The following is a 17,761-nucleotide window of genomic DNA, read 5'->3' on the forward strand; positions in this document are numbered from 1 at the left end:
CTCCACTACACTAATTTGATACGCAAACAGTAGGGATTAAGAAGTGAGTATAGGCAATGCCCACTGAAAAACAAAGTGTGTATACGGCGTATATCTGCGTATAGCCTCTACTACACCACTGGCCCTTTGTGTTTTACAAAAAGTGCACTCCAACCTACATGAGTGCGCTGGTATTACGCTTGCTGTCCTTTCAGCATCACGAGCATGTCACACACTGATGGCCCAATAGGCTCGACACTGCGCAAACATGTCTATAACAGATATAAATACTGTTACAATTTCCCCCTGTCTCCCCTTACTAATAGTGAGCGTGCAAATTTCCCCCACTCTTCCCTACCAACAAGTCAATTAAATTCAGACAAAGTTTGAGGATATCTTTCAACAAAAGTAAAGGACAGTAATGTTACGAGTAAAGTAGGAATCCCAGGTTTCAATAGGCGATACAATATTAATGTTTCAAGAAAGGAGTGTATATATTTGGCCTGGGGAATCGGTTTTATCCGCTGACTGAATGGAAGCTGATAATTATTATTTTTTTACTCCGCTGGTCTTGGTAAGAAATTACAGACCGATATGCTCAATATGTGGTCTCGAGACCGGACTCGTATTACAACCCTGGGGCAAATTAAGTCTGACATTTTTAAAGTGGAGATTACAAACTTTAGAAGCCTTTTTAAACCTCGAATAGACTACAAGTTTGCATTTGCTGTGCAGAAAAATTCTCAGCAACAAAGTGACCAAATTGAGATCCTACATCTGTGCCTTTTTGGACATGGAATATTGAGCAGTACACAAAAATAAGCTATAGGCCTGTCCTCTGCAGAGGAATAAAATGTTCTTACCGCTATAGATGAAAATAGTTGGTCTTGCAGAAAGATGTACCTGTTCCATCAATGGTACAGACTGATCAACTTCCTGAATTAAAAAATAATAATAATTAAAAGGCACATTTTTGTACAGACAGCTTGGTCTCAAATGGCCTTAAATTTGATGCCACCAAAACTGAATTCAGGATCAACTTTGGCACATTCTTGGCCCAAACATTCTACCAAAGTTGCTATGTTCAAATGTTATCATCCAATTGAATAACAAACACATTCAGAATCACCATGACATTATGAACAAAGTTCTGCAGGATTTTCATGTTCAATTGTGATGTCATCAAATAAAAATTTTGCCAAAATTGTTCAGGTAAAATATAAAAAGCACATGATCAAACTGCAACATCTTTATTATAACAGCAAACATCCCAATGAAGGCCTACATTACTTTGGTCTGCAGTGAGATTGGCCCAGATAGACCTGTAGCAGAGGAGCTATACTGTTTGTTTGTAATATAAACAATTACTGTATCTGCCTCCATCATAATGATATTAATATTTTGGCTGTGGGAGACATAATTGGAAACCACAAGACTTCAGTCATCCTTGCGCAGTTCAACTTCTGTCCAGTGACGTGAATAATTCTACATTTCTGCCCTATCCATTTCCATCTTGGCTGTATCCTGTTGTTTGACAAATGAAGCAAACATGCCTGGGTTGTCCTCTAACAGATGGGTAATGATGAATCCCATCGCTGTTGTTTAGCTGGATAATACATTTCTGTCTTCTGAAGCAAGTAAAATTTCTGTCTCATTAACCAAGTCATTTCATGTCAGAAATTAAAGAAAAATCCTGCACAATGGCAGACAGCGAGAAGACTGATGAGCCCAGTGCAGCAGCTATAGCCCAGCCAGCTAATGGAGATCAGCAGGTGAGGAGCACCATCACTGGGACAGTAGTTTACTCTACAACACACAGCTCTCATGAAGGGTCTGGTACACGGATAACTTTGAAACCAGCATTCAATATTTCACAGAGAATAGGCACTCAAAGTTGATTCATTGGAAATATGCAAGCACTCCTCAATTGTAATATGCACACACAAAAACTGTGTGCAGAGTTGAGTTATCAGTACAAAGCAAACAAAATATGCAATATGAAATTGGCAGCACAATGGCTGTTTCTTCTCTCTTAAACCTTGCTAAATTATAAGCATTGTGTGTTTTGTTCCCAGAGTGTTGTGTCCCGTGTGGGTAGCATCCCCCTGGTGAGCTCTGCGTGTGGCGTAGTGTCCAACGCCTACAGCAGCACTAAGGACAGCGTTCCCCTTCTAAAGGGGGTAATGGATGCTGCCGAGAGCGGGGTGCGCACCCTGGGGGCAGCCGCCACCACCGGCTCCAAGCCACTCCTGGACAGACTGGAGCCACAGAGTGAGTTCTAATGCATAGTGACCACAGACAGACATCATTTTTTAAATTATTTTATTTTAGTGGATCGCTTTTTGTTAGGAATTGATTCATAATTTGTTGCAGTTTCTGTGGTGAATCAATATGCCATGATGGGACTGGACAAGGTGGAAAAACTGCAAATCCTCCAGCAGCCAGCTGACAAGGTGAGACTTTCCAAATCTAATGTTGACTAGTCAACAATGCTTCCTCATGCATCCAATTTGACTAAAGTCCCCAAGAAAAGACAGGTAAACTACTTGATATCTCATCCATCAGTCACTAATCTTCGCTTGGAGCATAGCGCCTCAACATATGGATCTCCACGCTGTCCTATTCTGGGTCAGGTCCCAGGTTGATGTGGTTTTTTGTCTCAGGTTGAGTAGGTCGTCCTCTTGGGCGTGTCCAGTTGGGGGAAGGCTCCTTGAGGATGAGGGTGGGCTCTAGAGGTGGGTTTGATCAGGCCAAGTCACCAAATAGTCTGAGTCAGGAGGCACTGATCAGGGAGGAGACAGGGTTGGTCCGTCTTTCGCTGTATTGTGGTTCGGGATGTGGTCGCACCATGTGATGCCCAGTGATGCCAGAGGCATTTGCAGTAAAAGGCGTCCAGACGACATGTGAGGTCCAGTTTTTATTTTTTTTACAGAGAGTGCGTTGTTTCCAGATGTTGTCTAGGCTGGCCATGGTTGAGGCTTCCCATGGTTGTCACCGTTGCTCCTGCAGATATATAATACCTCGTATATTTATAACAGCTTTTTAATGAGCTGTATATTTTCTTTCCCACAGCTGGTTTCAGACACAGTGGGCATGATGTACCAGTCTGTGAGCGGGGCAAAGGAGGCCATGGCTGGAGCCAAGGACACCATGACTGGGGCTGTATTGGGGGCAAAGGAGTCGATAACTGGGGCTGTGACCGGGGCCAAGGAAACCATGGCTGGGGCCAAGGAGACCATGACTGGGGCTATGATGGCTGCAGTGTTTGGGGGTGTGGAGATGACCCAAGCAGCAGCCAGTGGATGGTTCAGCTCATTCATGGGGACTGGTGTGGGCCAGATGGTCAGCAGTGGGGTGGGCCTGGCCCTCAGCCACTCTGAGAACTTGGTGGACCAGATCCTGCCTCTCAGCGACAGAGAGCTGGGTCAGTATGAATGAGAAAATGAACTAGTAACCACTGAATGGACTGTACTGAAATGGATTTGAACCAATCCCTGGTGTGGGTGCTGCTGAGTCAGGTCTAGAGCTGCAAGATGGTGTGATCATTTAATTTATGTGTAGATATGTGTATGTAGACAGGGTGGCACTAAAATCAGTAGCTCTGATCTCAGACTGAATTATCCTTTATAGATCATCTTCATTTTTTCCCTGTTCAGCTGCTTTGGCCGAGCCTGCAACAGCCGAGGTGGCTACTGCACCAGTGGTGGGCTCTAGCCCCTCTAGCCCCAGCTACTTTATCCGTCTGGGCAAGCTATCCTCCAAGGTGCAGGAGCGGGCCCTGGAGCAGTCCCTGGTGAGAGCCCGGTATGCCAGAGACACCACATATGCCACCATAACCCAGATCACCAGCACCTTGGACCTGCTGGAGAACGCCCGCTCCACCCTGGCTGCTACCAACCAACAGCTGGGAGGAGCACCAGAGCAGCTGCTGCAGCGCTGGAAGGAGTGGCAGGAGAAACAGCCTAAAGATGGACAAGTAGATGGCGGGAAGGTGGATGGTCCCAAAGACCAGACTGCGGTAGGGAGTCTCAAATTAGTCTGTTTTGACAAAGTAGTCATGGGAATGAATGTACTTGGGGAACTTAATAAACACTGTCTAGTTAACCAAATGCCATTGTTTGTGTTGCAGTTAGAGTGGCGAACACTCTCGATGGTGCGTGGTCTCAGTGACCAGTTGCGGTCTGCCTGCTCTGGTGTGGTGTCCAGCGTCCAGGGCCTGCCCAGTGCGGTACAGGACCAGCTGGCAAATGCACAGAAAGCAGCTGAAGAACTGCACTCCTCTCTGGGCAACACTAGCACCCTCACACCCCACCTCCTGGAGCAGACCCGTTATCATCTAACACAGGTATACCAAACTCTCTGTTGCTCCATTTTTCCTGTGTGTATTCATTATGAATACACCAGCTACTGGTTTCTCATTATTTATTCATAGTCTTAATATTTCAACCAACACATTGCATGTACATCATCATAACAGAAAATTATGAATCACTCTGAGGTTATTTATGTTGATTGACACATTTTCGCAGGTGCGACATTCTCTGGATGGCGTAATGGAGTATCTGCTCAATAACACTCCTCTCAACTGGCTGGTGGGACCTTTTGCACCCCAGCTCACTGAGAAGGGGGAGGACAGGCAGGCTGTGGATAAAGGCCCTCCGACCTAGGCTTGGTTTGAGGACCGACAGGTTGGAGTAGATTACTTCAAAAAGGCTTGCACTTCATCTGCTTTCAGTGACCGAGGCCTTAGATTAACATGTTGCTGACATGGTGTGTGCATTGTTTTGTACAGTGCAGTAAATTATGCACTTTCTACGCACTTACTGCACACACACTTGTGAGTATAAACCAATGCTGATGATAACATGGTACATGCATATGGAAATCACAATACTGTTTTGTATATTCTCCAGAAGGGGATGACTACTAAAATGGCCATGTTTGTGCTGTAAATCACACTCCAATCTGTGAATGTTAAGGAACCATTTAAAACAAACTAATTGTATTTTTCTGTAACACTAACTGTACGAAATGCTTTATAAACCCCACATGTGACTGATCATTAATCCTCAAAAATGTACGAAAAGGGGTCATGACAAGTTGGTGTGACATTTCTGTGCTCTCCTCTGTATGTGTAAGCTCCTGAAGGGTGTAATGCTGTTGTTCTTGATTGCTAATACAGTCAATAAAGTATTGTTGACTCTCCTCCTGGGCTTGTAGTCCATTATATTTGCTATTTCAGCTTTTTATATAATACAGGATTTCATTCACCTGCATCTTTCACTCATTGTTAGTTGGTACTGCCTAGTGAATATTTAGAATTGGTTATGTTGTCTCCAGTCGAAGTACTTTGCTGTTCTTTTTTTATTTTTCCAATTAACACACAAACATGTTTTCCAAGAACCTGTAGTAGGGAGCTGATATTGACTCATTAGCAAGCATTTTTTTATATAATTATATCACCGCGTTTCTACGATGCTATTGGCAAATGAAATGGGGATATTATGCATGGTGAGAAAATAATGAATTGTTGCTTAGAATTACGTCACGGTGGTTTCGAATGTCGGGAGCTAGCGCTGGTTAGGAGGCCGCGCGCACAGAAGGGACCGATTACTTGTACATTTCTGGAGACTAAGGTCGTCAACACCGCTCATCACTTCGTATTTCAGGTACTGGGTTGCTTTAATAACAAACAAGAAACGGTTTCGCTAATGTAAACCTATTAAATCCAGTCAGATCCGTTCCCGCTGACTACAAGCTAGCGTACCGTTAGCGCTTCATGCTAGCTAGTTATAGTAACGTTAGCCAGATAGCAGTTGTAGCTGGCAGTACATATTAACGTTCGTTTAGACACTTGTGTGAAAACAAAGTCGTGTTACATATTCAATGTAATTCGTCTGACTAATAAATATCATTACCCAGATAAACTAGTGCATCTTTACATTCAGGACATGAAAAATATGACGTCGCCGCTGGTCCTTGTTTTCAATGAATTAGCTAGCTAAATATTACTGTAGCTAACTAAATAGCCAGTCTCTTAGCCTAACGCTATTTGCTTTTGAGCGAGGACGCAATTGTTTTCGACTGCGGACAAACAAGACCTGAGTTGATGATCAGCAGTAACGTTAGTTACTAATTTAACTAGTTAACCAGACAGCTAGTTTGCCAATTATTGTCAGTCTATGACAAGGGAATGCCATCATTTTAGTGTTTTGTTCTTTGATTTCAAGTTTGCTTGAACCGACCAAAACATGTAGTTATGATGCTTGCGCTGTAATTGAATTTAGGCTATCCTGGCAGCCTTAGTATTTCTTGGTTTATCGAGGCACAAACACTTGTTTTCGGTACACACTAGAGCTAGCAAGCTTTTGTTTGTGACACAGGCACTGTCAGACAGTTTGCGATGTGTCTTTTGTTGTTGGTCTGTTATCCATGCTGTAAAACAAGGAGTACCAAAGCGTTCATGGAAAATGACCCCATATGTATTGTCATGGTGACTGATGATATTTAACATGTTTAGTCATTTAGCAGACGCTCTTATCCAGATTAGTGAGTGCATACATTTTCATATTTTTTCGTACTGGTCCCCCGTGGGAATCGAGCCCACAACCCTGACGTTGCAAGCGCCATGCTCTACCACACGGAATATCTCAGTTTTACTTCCAGCCAGGTGTATGTGTAATAGAGTATTGTGATTTGTAACTGCTTGTGTTTCTACTGTCAGTGTTATCTGACCATTCAAATGAAGTAAACAAGTTGTTTTTGTGGTTTGAAAGATACGGGTGTAAAATTCTAAGCCTAATTTAACAGAATAAAGCATAGCCTCTGGATTGGGTAGCCTCCATGTTAGTAACAATAAACAGTATTTGTATTGTATCTAACAAAATAGATCACTCATCACCAGTACCATACAGATTAGATCTGTCAGGATCATCTCTAATACACTAAACCAATAATCAATCATTCACACTTACTCCTAGCAAAACCACTAACACTTTCAGAATTGCTCTCCTGCTCCAATGCTGGTCTCCAAGCTCTTTTAGCCTTTTTATAGAAATGTTCATGTAAACAATGGCCGTGAGTTTGACTAACTCTTCAACCCTATTTTCAGGAATATCCTCTCCCACCCCCCCCCTCCCTCCCTCCCGCCCTCCCTTTATCAGAGAGCATGGCTCAGGAGACCAATCAGACGCAGGTGCCAATGCTTTGCACTATGGGCTGTGGTTTCTATGGTAATCCCCGCACCAACGGTATGTGCTCGGTCTGCTACAAGGAACACCTACAGAGACAACAGGGAGGGGGCCGTTCCAGCCCCCCAGGTGAGAAAGGTAGGAAGATGGGAGAGGGATACAAAAGGAGGGTGGTGGGTTGCTAAAAGGGGCTGGAGAATGAGGTAGCAATCGCTGCTAAAACCTTGGCATTATAAAGCAAGAGAGTGATTTATCAGTTCGTGAAACACAACACTTAAAAAAAAAAATTGGAGCCATGTAGGTAGTCAATAGCATGTGGCATATGATTCAATATAGGTACAATTCATTCATGGTCAACAACTGGGGGGGAGGGTGTTCAGTTGTGTCCTATATAAATGTGTGGTTTACCCACAGGCTCGGCAGCTTCATCGCCAGTGGGGTCCCCGGGAGCAGCTGGTGTGTCAGTGGAAAGCACAACGTCGGAACCCAGCACGGAAGGTTTCACTCCGCCCGAGGAAAGGACATCCAGGTATGCTGACATAAAATCAGCTTGTCTCTGCAAACAAACACACAGACTGCTAAATGGAATCCATTACATTGACAGTAAGCTGTTGCTCAAGAGGCTTTTGTTCATCATTGTTTTTTGGAGTTCCATAGTAGATTGGATTATGGTTTCAGTTGTTCACCTCATTATTGGTCTGTGTGAATGTGTGTCTCCAGTCCCAACTCCCCCAGCCCAGTAACCCAGCAGATGACAGCCATGAGTATCTCCCAGGATACTGGAGCCACTGACTCAGACCGGGCTGATGAGGAAGAGGACGAGGGGACATCCAAAAACACTGGTTAGAACAACAGGGGGAAAAGCTTGAGACTTTCTTGGTTTCCAAACTCTTTTCCAGTAGCAGTCATCAGCAGTATATGGCATGGCTCCTGTCTTGTCTTGTAATACATAACTACGTTGCAGCCACCCGAGGGTACACTTCAACAGTAATATATGGGTAGCTCTGTTTGTGAGGTTCAATTAGATGTTGTATTTTAACAGGGCCAGTGGGGGAGGCAGCCCAGGCCTCGTCTGATGGTGATCAGACCCCTGACAAAAATAAGAAGAAGAACCGATGCTTCACCTGCCGGAAGAAAGTGGGCCTGACGGGTAAGACGGAAGATAGGCTGTCCAATCAGAAACGCATCTTTTGACCAATGGGTAAAATAATATGGTAATTGTGTAGATACTCCTCTAAGAAAACCAATGGTCCAAACCTTGTCTCTCACAATCCATTCAAAAGTTATTGGAGTATTTACCCTTGTAGGATAGCTGAAATTAGGGACCCTAAATTAGAGAAAAAAGTGGTAAAATAACAGGAAAATATTTTTGCATCAGCTAGGCTGGATGCTGTGTGAGAATTAAGTCTAACTGAATGGCTCACTGTTGAACTCATCTTTCGTCTCGAATCCGTAGGGCATAAAACAATATAGAGGTAAGATAGATATTGATTTTGAGACATGACCTGTAGTATTTTCATATTATAATATACACTTGTCATATTAATGCGAAATTTTCGTTATTTAAAGATTTTTCACACAAACATGTATCTTTGAAATGTCAACGGTACACTGAGCCGTACTGCAAGCGTTGTATTTTTTAAGCATTTTACATTTAATTTCGCTTTTTGCAACCCGCGGAAACTACTTTGTAGATGACTACCAGAACATGTAAAATCCTCAAGTTGCTGTGAGAAAGCGTCACTGCTTTGTCAACAGAGATTGGTGCTTATTACCGGATGTATTAGGTTACAAAAGCTGACTTTTAGGATATAATGTTAATACCATGTTAGAGAAAGACCCCACTGAATGATTCAGGACATGAAGAATCATATTTGTTCTGGTAAAATGTATTTTATAACATAAGGAAGTGAAATTTCATGACCAAAGTGTGTTTTCAACCAGTGGGTAGTGGGTGAACACCTTACAGAAGGTTTCAGGGCGCACAGCACACACATGGCAGGTGGCTGCTGAGTTCAAATGGTTTATGGGGCATTGAGCTCGAGTGCAAAGGACTTATTTTCTGAGTTAGCTTTTAGGTGTTTGAGATTGTCTAGAATCTTTACCCCTGGGGAAATGAAAGCATGCAGGGCTAATTAGTTAGTTCAGATACATCTTCTTCTTTTTTAACTGACTCTGATGTTACTGCTCTCATACAGTGTTGATTTGATGCTTTTTCAATGGTATGTTTATTTTATTTTTTTCAAAGAAATTAAAACATCTGCTACACAAACTAAATTATATCTAATTTTCAATAGACATGATTGATCCGCCTATTTGAACGTCAGAACATCATATTTATCACACACAGTGCAAAAATAGCACAGAGACCTCAAGACTGAATGTTAACACGATGCTATTGTCCTTACTGGCTGTTTTTTTAAACTAAATCTTTGGTAATTTTTTTTATATTTGCTCGTTTATTTAATAGTTCCTATTCCAAACGTAGACTACAACTTGTATGAAAGTAGTCTACCTATCACATTGCTGTTTGTGTAGAGAGCAACATACTGCAGGTTAGTGGTGCATTTCACGGTCCACTGCATTTCACAGTGTACTGTTGGCTTGCACTCTACCGTGGTGTTGGACTGCTATACAACAATCTCTTGGAAGAGCCTTGTGCTCACCACCCTCTAAGAAAGCACACTGTTACTACACATCTCAGGTTTTCATCTTGGTACAGTTGGTTGGAACTGACCTTGGAGACTGAGACGTAGATAGGGTTGGATGTTAACTTTGTCCATCTCTTCACTCTCTAGGCTTCGACTGTCGCTGTGGTAACCTGTTCTGCGCCATTCACCGCTACTCTGACAAACATAACTGTCCTTACGACTACCGAGGCGCCGCCGCAGCCCGCATACGCAAGGAGAACCCCATTGTGGTGGCTGAGAAGATCCAGAAGTTATGAGGACTAAGTAGAAAAGTCTCTGACGTGAAAATTTGGAACAATGGCGGCATGGAATAATACCAGATAAAATGGCTTCATTTGTTCATGGTAGGATAAGGTGGGTGGGGTGGCAGCGTCATAGCCCCTGTCCAGCCACTCCTTTTATTGGTATCTCCCTCTCTCTCTCCTAGAGTGACTGCTGGAGTGTGAATGCGTGTGTGAATTCCCATGTGGGGAGATGGTGTGTGTGTGTGTGTAGCTTGCTTGAGAGTCAGGGAGAGTGCAGTAGGGTTAGGTGGGCATTTGTCTGCTGTGGGGAGGGAAGGCATTACATTTTTACCCTTTTTATTGTTAACTTGGGGGGACTTATTTTTATATTATCCCTGCGAGGTAATTCAAATGAGACAGAAGTAACCTGTTTAAGAGCATGCCACAGCTCGGATAAGGACATTGGGAGGTCAAGTTAAGATCCATACTGGGAGTTTCTGTGTGTATCAGCAAGATCTTTTGAAGACTTCACATTCATTTACTCCCAAAGAAAAACCATTGTCTAGTTTCTGTCAAATTGGCCTTTTGTTTTATTTTAATGTTTCCCTCTGGGTGATTAGTTCACAACATGTCAAACTCCCAAGTCTCTGCATTCAAGAATGTTTTCTCTTCGATATATTGACTTCTCATACTGATGTTGGGTGCATGAACAGTTAGTTATTGGAGGGGGTGGGGGTGGGGTGGGGTTATCGAGATAGCCTTGACATAACTGAGTGATTGAGTTCTGTTATTTTTCCTTTTTTGTTTTAATGAGCGAATGACATCAGAAGATCTATATTAATATATTGTAGTTAGCTTGAATTGTGTGATTGCATTCTATTTATTTTTTAAATCATTTGGTTGGTTTGTACTGGAGGATTGGCAGCATGTGTCCGCAAATCATTTGATTTGTACTTAACCTTTCAATTCTATTTAAGCATTTCCATCTGATTATGTAACCATTTGAAAATACAAGTTCTGATATGTGATGGAGTAGAGTGGACATAAAAGGTCCATTATTTTGGAATCAAAACACAACAAATAGTCTCAACTGCAGAGCACAAAACATTGAATGTGCAAATTAACCTACTCTGTTTTCTTCAGCCTCTGGGTCTTTATAGTTTAGTTGGATCTCTGCAGGTTGGCTACAGAGAATAAAGCATATTCTTCCCATGCAGGCAGGACATAATGTAGTGTTCTCCTTGAACACCTGCTTCTGTTCCATATAGCTTACACTTTAAGCCTCCTTGTCCTTAACCACCATCATACCACTGACATATGCTGAATGATAACTGAACTGGTTGGCAATTAATCTCCATAGTGACACACCTCTATTCTCAGCTGAAGTGAATTACTTCAGAATGACAGTGGCGTGCTTTATAATGTCCTCCCAAATGAGTCCTTTTTCGAAGACGCTTCTAGCTAGCTACTTCCGAAAGATCAAAATGTGCATGCATGTGCAGTCAGATGAATAACTGTTTATTATAAACAGAAAAACGAGCAAGAATGTTAAGACACAGCATTAGCACAATGCAACGCGTTACTGGAACCTTGACTGGCTGAAGTTCTAGTTAATGGGACTCTACTGTGTTTTCAATTGTAAATACCATGTGACTACTATTCATGTAGAATAATCTTATGTAGAATGTCGCCAGATAATAGGGGAGGAGAAAAATATCAAAATATTAGTATGTGTGAATAACAGTGCTTTTCATAACTACCCTAAAAGAAGTGCAGTGGCACTGCTTGGTTTTCCTTTTATTTTGTTTCACCCACAGGTAATTCCTGTGTCTTCAAACAGGGTGTAGAATTTAGTCAAAGGGCTAAAATCACCCTGGATGACATATTTATCTTTGACAGTGTCATGCTAGATTGCTTTCCAGTTCCTCCTGACTGCCCTGAGATTCAGTGACTCAACTCTACAGTCAAACACATCCCTTCTATGTCCAAAGTACTGCTACTAACTGGCTCACTCCTCAGCAAGGGCCTTGGTGTCCCTGTGGTTGTTTTCAGGATTGGTCACACTAGTTCATTTCAAAACTATTTGTGGCAGTTTTGCATTGTTGAATCAAAGGTGTATCAAACATTGATTTACAATTCATGCTTTTTCATAACATAGCAGATGTCATTGAAAAATATTGTGTGGAAAAAGCAGATACTGAAAAACAGCAAGTGTAACACCTGGCAAAACAACAAGGAGAAAGTCTGAACTGAATGAGATCTCTTTATATAAACAGGGAATAACCTAGACTTAATTTAGTCAGACCTGTGATTGGCGCGTTAGCCTGGGTAGTATTACAAGTTAAAGAATGTCTTAGTGAAGGGCGGGCAGCAGTGGCTTAGGGCCTTGGCATGCAGACACCAAGACAGCCTGTCCCTGAGCCTAGCCCGGAGCGCAAAGCCCCTGTTACGAGATGAGTCCTCTGGTTTATCATTTGTATTCAGACACTCATGGATCTTAGGGTTCACACTGTTTTAAAGTATCTGAGTGGAGATGGTGCGGTGCCTTTGATACCATGTAAGAAGAGGGCCTGAGAAGAAGTGTGTATGATGAGCTAAGGCTAGGCTGTCTGAGTTGAAAAACCTTCCTTGCTGTTGGTTTATTCCCCATGGTGATGTTTCGGTTTTAAGAGTATGCACTAAACTGACTTTTTAAAATGGGGCAGAGATGCGTGGCCTCGTGTACCTGATGAGTGTACTCTGTTCTAGGGCAAGGGAACAGTGTCGGGTTGTCCTTCATTTTGGCTGACTGTCGTCTTTGCAATTGTGATGTGTTGCAGGTTGATAGTTCCCTTGACTGCTCAGACTATCCCAGCATTTAAAAAGGTGAGCAGTTTGAATGTTACCAACTGGTTGATGGGGTCATGCTTATCAAGCTATTTTTGTCTCTGGAATTGACCACACTGAGCCTCCCTTGTGGGGCCCACTGAGCTTATGTTTTAGGCTTAATAAGATCTGTTGATTCACTGCAATTGTATGTAAATGGATCAACTAAACCGGATCAGAATCAGTGATTTGATGTTACGAAAACATCCACTGCAATTTCAATCTGTTGCACTTTTACAATGTTGATGTCAAGTTTGTCTTTAGCACACTTTAACATAATCATTGTACTCCTCTTGCGGCCATTACTACAAAAGCTTTTGATCTGTGATGAGTAACCAGCTAATGGGTGACCAAATCTGGCAATATTCTCTCAATGTGTTGCAGCAGAACTGAGTTCCCATAAAATACAGTGAAGTGCTTGACTCATTCCACTGATGAGAAATGATGGAACAGACAATAATTGAGTTCCAGAATGTTACAAATTGTAGATCTCTCCTGCAGGAAATTACAAAAGTGCAGTCAAGTCCTTTGGACTGGTGCACACCAGTCCCCCAGAAACAACACCAGATATCTTTTTGGTTTTTTTCTTTACAAATGTAGGGTTGTATGATGAGTAAGTATAAAACAATAAAATCAAAGTTTATTTTAAATTTACACTGTATTTTGTATTTATTTGTACAGCTGAGGGTAAGCAGGACAGATATGGTAAAGAAGGGTTCATGGGTTCAGACTTTCCTCTTGAGACTGGTTTATCCTATAAAAAGCCTAACATTCCATCACAGCCTCCCAACACCTGGAGTACATTCAATGGACAACACTTAATATTGCAGTAGCCTATTGTTGTACAGCTGTACATTTACACAATGCTTTGTACTGATGTGTTTCTCTGACTCGGCAAAACGCTTAAGAGACAAATGGGTGTCCACAATGTCACCAAATGTTCAACTGGAATGGATGCTGGCTCTAACTAGAATTTACCATGAGGGCCGACATATCCCGCTGTGTGTAACACACCTAGACTGAGGCAGCCATGTCCATGTGTGCAGTAGCTGTGTATACCCATGCCACAGAGCCCTGCCCACTTCCACATCAGCAGCCATTCACTACTCTTGGTTGGATTTGAGCAACAAAGTAGGTGTCAATCTACCTCAGATGTGACTTCTGTTTTGGAAATGGAACACTCCACACTTAATGATGATGGTATACCTCACCTTTCAACTATTTTAAATGTGTTGAGTAAGTTGTTTACTACACACACTCCGGTCAGTTTGTTTGGTACACCACCCCGTTCACAAAAATTGATCACTTCTACAGACAGTGAGTCACGTATCTTGTTATATAAAGCAGACAGGCATTGAGGCATTCAGTTACCGTTTGTTGAATGGGTGAATCGAGTAACCTAAGCAACTTTGAGTGTGGTATGATCGTTGGTGCCAGGCGCGCCGGATACAGTATCTCAGAAACGGCTGCCCTCCTGCGTTTTTCACACAGGACAGTGTCTAGGGTTTACGAGAATGGTGCGACAAACAAAAAACATCCAGTCAGTGGCAGTCCTGTGTGTGAGAGATGAGAGGTCAAAGGCGAATAGCAAGAATCATGCAAGCTAACAGGCAGGCCACAACAGACAAATAACGGCGCAGTGGTATGCAGAACGACATCTCGGAATGCACAACTCATTGATCCATGTCGCGGATGGGCTACTGCAGCAGATGACCACGCTGGGTTCTACTCCTATCAGCTAAAAACAAGAAGAAGCAACTTCAGTGGGCACGTGATCAACAGCACTGGACAATTGAAGAGTGGAATAACATTGCCTGGAACATGACAGCGAGTTCAGTTCACTTGAGTGGCCTGCGCAGTCCCTAGACCTCAACCCAATACAGCATCTTTGGGATGAGATGGAACGGGCTGTTTACAGCATGAATGTACTGCCGTCCAATCTGCAGCAACTGTGTGATGCCATTGCGTCAGCATGGACCAACATCCCTGTGGAATATTTCCGACACTTTATACAATGCCCCTAAGAATTAATTCAGGAGGCAAAGGGGGGTCCAACCCAGTACTAGATGGGTGTACCTTATAAACTGTCCAGTCAGTGACAAAGCTACTAACTACTATGTCCTGGAAGAGGTCCATGCAACAAACTAAAATGTTGAAAATATGCCGACACCTATTTTTCAGAGGTGGGACCAAATCACTATTATTAGAGTCACAAGCAAGTCACAAGGTCTGAGTCTCAAGTCGTGTCCCAAGTAGAACGGGTCATGTCTCCAGTCAAGTCCAAGTCGTGCATTCTAAGAGCAAGTCGAGTCAAGAGAAGTTTTTTTTTACGTCTCAAGTAAAGTAAAATAAAAAAAGCTATACATGCAAATCTTTGTCTATTTATTGAAGCTACCAGACAACCCTTTTCATTATTTTGTCTAACACATTTTGATATGTAAGAATTAAGTTTAATAACAAATTCCAAATGCAAGCTTCATAAATAATTGATAAATTTACCATAAGACCAGTAGCTAGGCCTATGCTAGTCATTGTTGATTGACGCTCCATTGCTGGTGAGCTTGTAAAGTAACCAGTTAATATTGTCACCAAACAATATTTGGAGCTGGATATTTATTTATGGAAATCTTCTCTCCCTACACTACCGGTCAAAAGGTTTAGTACACCTACTCATTCAAGGGTTTTCTTTATTTTTTAATATTTTCTACATTGTAGAATAATAGTGAAGACATCAAAACTATGAAATAACACAAATGGAATCATGTAGTAACCCAAAAAGTGTTAAACAAATCAAAACATATTTTATTTTATTAGATTCTTCAAATAGCCACACCTTGCCTTGATGCCAGCTTTGCACACTCTTGTCATTCTCTAAACCAGCTTCATGAGGTAGTCACCTGGAATGCATTTCAATTAACAGGTGTGCCTTCTTCAAAGTGAATTAGTGGAATTTCTTTCCTTAATGCGTTTGAGCCAATCAGTTGTGTTGTGAAATGGTAGGGGGGTATACAGAATATAGTCCTATTTTGGTAAAAGACCAAGTCCATATTAAGGCAAGAACAGCTCAAATAAGAAAAGAGAAACTACAGTACATCGTTACTTTAAGACATAAAGGTCAGTCAATATGGAAAATTTCAAGAACTTTCAAAGTTTCTTCAAGTGCAGTTGTAAAAACCATCAAGCGCTATGATGAAACTGGCTCTCATGAGGACCGCCACAGGAATAGAAGACCCAGAGTTACCTCTGCTGCAGAGGATAAGTTCATTAGAACTCTACCAGGTGACTCTAACCAGGTGAAGCTGGTTGAGAGAATGCCAAGAGTGTACAAAGCTGTCATCAAGGCAAATGGTGGCTACTTGAAGAATCTCAAATATAAAATATTTGTTTAACACTTTTGGGGTTACTATGTAACAGTATAACTTTAGTGCGTCCCCTCGCCCATACCCGGGCGCGAACCAGGGACCCTCTGCACACATCAACAACAGTCACCCACGAAGCATCGTTACCCATCGCTCCACAAAAGCCGCGGCCCTTGCAGAGCAAGGGGAAACACTACTTCTAGGTTTCAGAGCAAGTGACGTAACTGATTGAAACGCTATTAGCGCGTACCCGCTAACTAGCTAGCCATTTCACATCCGTTACAACTACATGATTCCATATGTGTTATTTCATAGTTTTGATGTCTTCACTATTATTCTACAATGTAAAACATTTTTTAAATAAAGAAAAACCCTTGAACCCTCTTAAACTTTTGACCGGTAGTGTACAATTTGACGTTTGCTCTGCACCCGATCCTTTAGCTGTTCAGCAAATCAGCAATCTGTTCGCTAGCTCGGTGGTTCAAAGCTCGCGACCCCCCACGCATGCACATGCGCGCACACAGTCGCTTTGAACGGCCGCCTGCCCGCAGTATGCTAGTTGCCAACTGGGTAGCCCATTTCTTCCTCACAAATATCGTAATAAATTCGCCAGAATATGTTACATCTTCATACCATAATCTTGAAGGCAGTGCGATGTTACAGCTATCTTTAGACATATAGCCAGTAGCCACCCAAACTAGGCCTATCTGAAATATGAAAATGATCAATGAAATCGCCAGGTAGCCTGTTATTGTTCTGACGAAGATGCCTCTGAAATAGCTTTCTAAACTGTACTCTGTGCTTTCTGGTCACTTATCTCTGGATATGCGCTCTAGCCTTTGCGTGCCAATGCTGATGACTGGTCATTGGTCAAACACAGACGATATGTTTTTGAGACAACAATCTAGTGCAATACCGTAGCCATATATTAGAAATCAGATCAAATGGACAAAGGTGTATATATAGAAAATATATATGAAACATAGGTATTTTTCTCATTCTTCGCTAACTCGCCTGACCTGTTTGCTGATCCAATCAGAGGGCAGAGTGTGCGTTTCACTAGCTATTCTGTCGCACGTTTTTTTGTCAATGCTGCGGCTACTGTCTGGCTCGCGGAGGGTAGTCAACGGATACTCTGTGCCACAAAATGAGTGATAAAACGTTACAAAACCTGCCCAGACAATTTCAAGTCATCAGACTCAAGTCAAAGTCTCGAGGCTCCAAGTCAAGGCTCAAGTTATTTGATTTTCTATCAAGTCAAGTCTAAAGTTATCAAATGTGTGACTCGAGTCCACACCTATGCTATTTTCCAGAGAAGTAGTAAAACTCCAGAAACCACCTTAGTGCCTCACTGCAGGAAATATTTTCTCACCAGAAGAATGTCTCCTCCTGCAACACTTCCCAAACCCTCTTGCTTCCTTCATTCCTTCAAGTGTGTGTAGGCCTACTGTTTT

At 42.3% G+C, this 17,761-nt stretch overlaps 2 protein-coding genes across 7 annotated transcripts in view; both read left to right on the plus strand.

The window, feature by feature from the left end:
- Positions 1-17,761, plus strand: part of LOC139578364 (perilipin-3-like) — a 61,941-nt gene that overhangs the window by 8,465 nt on the left and 35,715 nt on the right. For 2 of the 5 annotated variants that reach the window (XR_011675534.1, XR_011675535.1), the window contains exons 2-8: positions 1,657-1,751; positions 2,055-2,250; positions 2,353-2,432; positions 3,052-3,403; positions 3,636-3,997; positions 4,109-4,324; positions 4,509-5,169. Coding sequence is in view for 3 of the 5 variants with exons in the window: in XM_071405844.1 (XP_071261945.1) it covers positions 1,680-1,751; positions 2,055-2,250; positions 2,353-2,432; positions 3,052-3,403; positions 3,636-3,997; positions 4,109-4,324; positions 4,509-4,646 (1,416 nt within the window). In the remaining 2 variants the exon portion in view is untranslated. Of the gene's footprint in view, positions 1-1,656; positions 1,752-2,054; positions 2,251-2,352; positions 2,433-3,051; positions 3,404-3,635; positions 3,998-4,108; positions 4,325-4,508; positions 5,185-17,761 lie in introns of those variants that run through there. The other 3 variants (XM_071405844.1, XM_071405845.1, XM_071405846.1) reach the window with 2 other exon arrangements.
- Positions 5,517-13,602, plus strand: LOC139578365 (AN1-type zinc finger protein 5-like). Of its 2 annotated transcripts, none has more exons than XM_071405848.1 (6): positions 5,517-5,648; positions 7,091-7,298; positions 7,584-7,698; positions 7,890-8,011; positions 8,212-8,319; positions 9,968-13,602. In XM_071405848.1, the coding sequence occupies exons 2-6, from the start codon at positions 7,148-7,150 to the stop codon at positions 10,114-10,116; spliced, it is 645 nt and encodes a 214-aa protein (XP_071261949.1). In that variant the 5' UTR covers positions 5,517-5,648; positions 7,091-7,147; the 3' UTR covers positions 10,117-13,602. The 2 variants fall into 2 exon arrangements, with proteins under 2 accessions (XP_071261949.1, XP_071261948.1); XM_071405847.1 differs by having other exon boundaries at positions 5,518-5,648; positions 7,091-7,307.

This window comes from Salvelinus alpinus, chromosome 6 (assembly GCF_045679555.1).
Source record: "Salvelinus alpinus chromosome 6, SLU_Salpinus.1, whole genome shotgun sequence".
In the NCBI taxonomy this organism is placed as follows: Eukaryota; Metazoa; Chordata; class Actinopteri; order Salmoniformes; family Salmonidae; genus Salvelinus; species Salvelinus alpinus.

Bases quoted from the DNA above. Each gene is read 5' to 3' on its own strand.
- LOC139578365 (XM_071405847.1), top strand. From the start codon at position 7,148: ATGGCTCAGGAGACCAATCAGACGCAGGTGCCAATGCTTTGCACTATG. The intron at 7,308-7,583 runs GTAGGAAGATGG...GTTTACCCACAG, and splicing joins CAGCCCCCCAGGTGAGAAAG to GCTCGGCAGCTTCATCGCCA. The intron at 8,320-9,967 runs GTAAGACGGAAG...TTCACTCTCTAG, and splicing joins GAAGAAAGTGGGCCTGACGG to GCTTCGACTGTCGCTGTGGT.